This window comes from Callorhinus ursinus, unplaced genomic scaffold (assembly GCF_003265705.2).
Source record: "Callorhinus ursinus isolate GAN/ISIS: 27379988/994484 unplaced genomic scaffold, GSC_fseal_2.0 scaffold4024, whole genome shotgun sequence".
NCBI lineage: Eukaryota > Metazoa > Chordata > Mammalia > Carnivora > Otariidae > Callorhinus > Callorhinus ursinus.
In genome coordinates, this window is record NW_027401078.1 from 265 (window position 1) to 4,628 (window position 4,364).

The following is a 4,364-nucleotide window of genomic DNA, read 5'->3' on the forward strand; positions in this document are numbered from 1 at the left end:
GTTATATTTTGTGTTTAATGTCTTCTTTTTTCAATACGTGAAATTTTTAGACAATCTAGCTGATATCCATAGGCTTAAAAGAAAGTAGTTAAACATAATCACTTTACCCAAAGACTATCTTATACTAGAACTGTTACTATGTTAATGGAAGAGTTGTTTGATTAGTCCAAGTTGTTTGAGATATAATGTTCTATTTTGGATATTTGTGTAAACACCAATGGTGAATATGTTTTGGAAAGGATGGTATGCAGCACTGATATTTTAGTATACCTGCTGTTTGCATAAGGAAATAATTTACAGTATTTTAATGAATCAGTGGAAGAATATAGAAAACTTCTACATGATAAAAATCAGAAAAACAGATTAAATTTATAGTCTGTGACATTCTCAAGTCTGGGAACTTTGGGCTAACCTATGTAATTACTAGACATGCATATATGTGGAGATAAGAAATCAGTGTTCTTTATTTGGGGCACCCAGGTGGCTCAGTCAGTTAAGTGTGGGACTCTTGATTTGGGCTCAGGTCATGGTCCTTGGGGTCGTGGGATGGAGTCCCGCATGGGTCTCCTGGCTCAGTGGGGAGTCTGCTTGAGATTTCTGTCCCTGTCCCTCTGCCCCTCACATCCCCACCCCCACAAGCTCGTTCTCTCTAAAAATAAATAAATAAATCTTAACTGCCCTCTTTGTTTTTCGCATCTGATTTACTAAAGATGATTTCAGATGCTTCTCCTTAAGATTTTCAATCTTTCAAATATTGTACTTTCAACAACTTCATCAGCTGCAAAGTATGACTAACTGGGAGAAATAGCAATAAAATACTATGATGGGATGGTAGGCTACATTACCTGACCAAAAAAATGGTTTATTGTTACATGTGGGAACCTATGAGCACTTGGTTTTTGTTTTTTAAATAATTACTTCAAGGGGATCCAATATTTGTATATTGAAGGGGATCCAAGTATATTTATATACAGATAATTCTGATTACAGTTTAAATTGTGCAGATTCACTGAATAGTGAATGCATGCAAAGAGTAATGAGAATCTGTATGATGGAGACTGATAACATTCCCTCCTACTTGAAAACTCACTTTTCCATTATATTTTATAACAAATATCATTTTTTCATTACATTTTAAAGAAAAGGTTATACATTTTGGATATATTTCCCAAGTTAATTTTTTCATGCAATGGAAAATACCTCTTAAACCTCTATAAACTTCAATAGACTTTATGTAATAAAATGCTTGATATGACACTCTGAGTGTATATACTATATATACTGTATAATCATTTAAGTATTTGAATCTTTAGTTTCATATGTGCTCTGAAAAGATAACTCTCCTGTACTAATTTAAGTGTTCACACCATGTTGGAAAAGCACTTGTTCAGTCATGTGTTGGAGAGAAGTCTTAAGTCTATGTTTTTTATGTTTGTATGAAGTAAAGATGTCAGTGAGTTTCTTTCTAGAATCCTAAATACAATGAGTAGTTTAAGATGTCTAATACTATTACACTATGGGTTCAACATTGCTACACACCTGCTAAGTTTTAGAATCACAATGTATTGTATAGGTTAAAAAAAGTTTCTTTATGAAGATTTCTAGTTTGGAAATGGAATTAAAACTTTAAGTCACTGGGACACCTGGGTGGCTCAGTTGGTTAAGCATCTGCCTTCAGCTCTGGTCATGATCCCAGGTCCTGCATGCTTCTCCCTCTGCCTACTGCCCTCCTGTTTGTGCACTCTGTCTCTCTCTCACAAATAAATAAAATCTTTTTTAAAAGCCTGTAAGACACCTATCAGAAACATGAAAATTGACATGGGAAGAATGTCAAAGGGGTGATGATCTGTTAGTAACCTGGGGACAACATAGATTACTTTCTTTAGAATATATAATTATAAGGACTCATACTTCATCCCCAAAATTCAAATAACTCACCATTGCTAAGTGGCTTGAGAAGAAACAGTACAGTTAAAGACAGTGGCAATGTAGTGTGGAAAAAATAAGATCAGTGGAATAGATTTTAAATCATGGTCATTTAAAAGTAGACACTTGGAAACTAAGGAAAAGAGAGTTTCTTGCTTCTTACTGTACTTTTTTTATAAGGACAACCAATCTCTTTGCTTACTTATCTATTTTGGGGGTAAAGTGATAATGATAATATAGAAGGAAGTGAAACACGGGATAAAACTAAAAGCTACGAGATTTGTAATGTTTATAAGTTAGAAGAAAATAAACAGTGGAATAACCATATATACCAAGCTGATATTTCAAGAATTTTCATATTACACTTTCTGCCATCACCACCACCACTTTCATTTGTGTCATTTTCTACATATCATTTCATTTGGTCTTCAGTTTTACTAAGGAACACAGGGAAGAAAATATTATGACCATTTTATGAAAATGGAAACGAAAACCACTACGATGCCAACATCTTCAAGCAAGTTACCTCTGCTCTTTGAAGAGTAAAAATCACTTGATATAGATGTATAAAGTTCAAGTTCAAATAAAATGACCGCCAGATCGACGATACAGTGAATATTTAAAATGTTAAAATCCTTGTAAAATCGGAAGAATAAGTATCTGTTGTCAGGACACAGTAGAATTTTCTTTTAACCCACTCCTTATTTGGAGCTCATTTAGTAACCACTACTGCAGTTTTGCAGCCGAGACGCGGGGTGCCGCTGTTGGCTAGTACTGAGCGTAGTATCAGCTTCTGCCGACGCAAAGGAATCGCCCCCCACCGCGGAACCGCGGTAACTGGGCACTCTCTCTCCGGTTCTTTCTGCCGCCGAGATATCTGTCAGAGAATCCGCCTGCCAAGACAAATCAAGGAGTTGCTCCTGCTCAGAGAATTCTTGGGATTATTTAGCGATCGTAGCTCTTCGGAATCAGAAAGACAAAGTCGCAGAAAGCGGAATGGGAGACCGCTTGGGACAGAAGGGCCCGGCTGGGCGGAGACGAATGCCCTTTCTCTTTTTGCTGTCTTTGTTCAGCCCGGTGCTCTCGGAGCAGATCAGCTACACTATTCCTGAGGAGCTGGCCATGGGCTCACTGGTGGGGAACCTCGCCAAGGATCTGGGGCTTGGCGTGCGAGATTTGCCTACCCGAAACCTGCGGATTAGTGCACAGAAGAAATTCTTTACAGTGAGTACTGAGAACGGGGACTTACTTGTGAGCGACCGTATAGACCGAGAGCAGGTTTGTGGCAAGAAGTCAACGTGTGTCCTAGAATTGGAAATGGTCGCTGAAAAGCCTTTGAACTTCTTTCATATAAGTGTGGTAATTCAGGATGTCAATGACAACCCACCGACCTTTAGCCGAAATATCACTGAACTGGAAATCAGTGAACTGGCCCTAACTGGAGCCACTTTTTCCCTGGAATCCGCACAAGATTCAGATGTAGGTGTCAATTCCCTGCAGCAGTACTACCTCAACCCAAACCCGCACTTCTCTTTGATTCAGAAGGAGAACCCAGATGGCAGTAGGTACCCAGAACTGGTAGTGAAGACTCCCCTGGACAGGGAAGAGCAGTCTTACCACCACCTGGTCCTCACCGCTGTGGATGGGGGGGACCCATCTAGAAGCTGCACTACCCAGATAAGGGTGGTTGTGGCAGATGCAAATGATAACCCACCAGTGTTCACCCAGGATGTGTACAGGGCCAGTGTTCGAGAGAACCTGCCCGTGGGCTCCTCTGTACTAAGTGTGATGGCCACTGACTTGGACGAGGGGGTCAATGCTGAGATCACATATGCTTTCATCAACATTGGCAATGTAGTGAGACAGCTGTTCAAGCTGGACAGTAAAACAGGGGAACTCACCACTGGTGGAGAACTGGACTTTGAAGAGAGAGAGAGCTACACAATTGGGGTGGAAGCAAAGGATGGTGGACGACACACTGCGCACTGTAAAATACAAATAGATATATTGGATGAAAATGACAATGCCCCTGAGGTAACCCTGGATTCTGAATCTAAACATATTCAAGAAGATGCTGAGCTGGGGACTGTTGTTGCCCTGATCAAAACACATGACTTAGATTCTGGATTTAATGGGGAAGTTTTCTGCCAGCTAAAAGGAAAGTTCCCGTTTAAAATAGTTCAAGATACAAAAAATACATACAAGTTGATCACAGATGGAGCCCTAGATCGAGAACAGACTCCAGAATACAACATCACCATCACAGTCACAGATAGGGGAAAGCCGCCTCTCTCCTCCAACAGAACTGTCACCTTGAACATCATCGATGTCAACGACAACGCGCCAGTTTTCGAACAGGCTTTCTATTTGATCCACGTGGCTGAGAACAACCCTCCAGGCGCCTCTATTGCCCAGGTCAGCGCCTCGGACCCGGATCT

At 40.2% G+C, this 4,364-nt stretch overlaps 1 protein-coding gene across 1 annotated transcript; it reads left to right on the plus strand.

The window, feature by feature from the left end:
* Nucleotides 1-678: 678 nt before the first annotated feature.
* LOC112818007 (protocadherin gamma-B3-like) lies at nucleotides 679-4,359 on the plus strand (the record flags this gene model as incomplete). Its single annotated transcript, XM_025865280.2, has 1 exon — nucleotides 679-4,359. A coding segment is annotated over exon 1 (1,437 nt), but the record flags the coding sequence as incomplete, so codon positions are not given.
* Nucleotides 4,360-4,364: the final 5 nt, after the last annotated feature.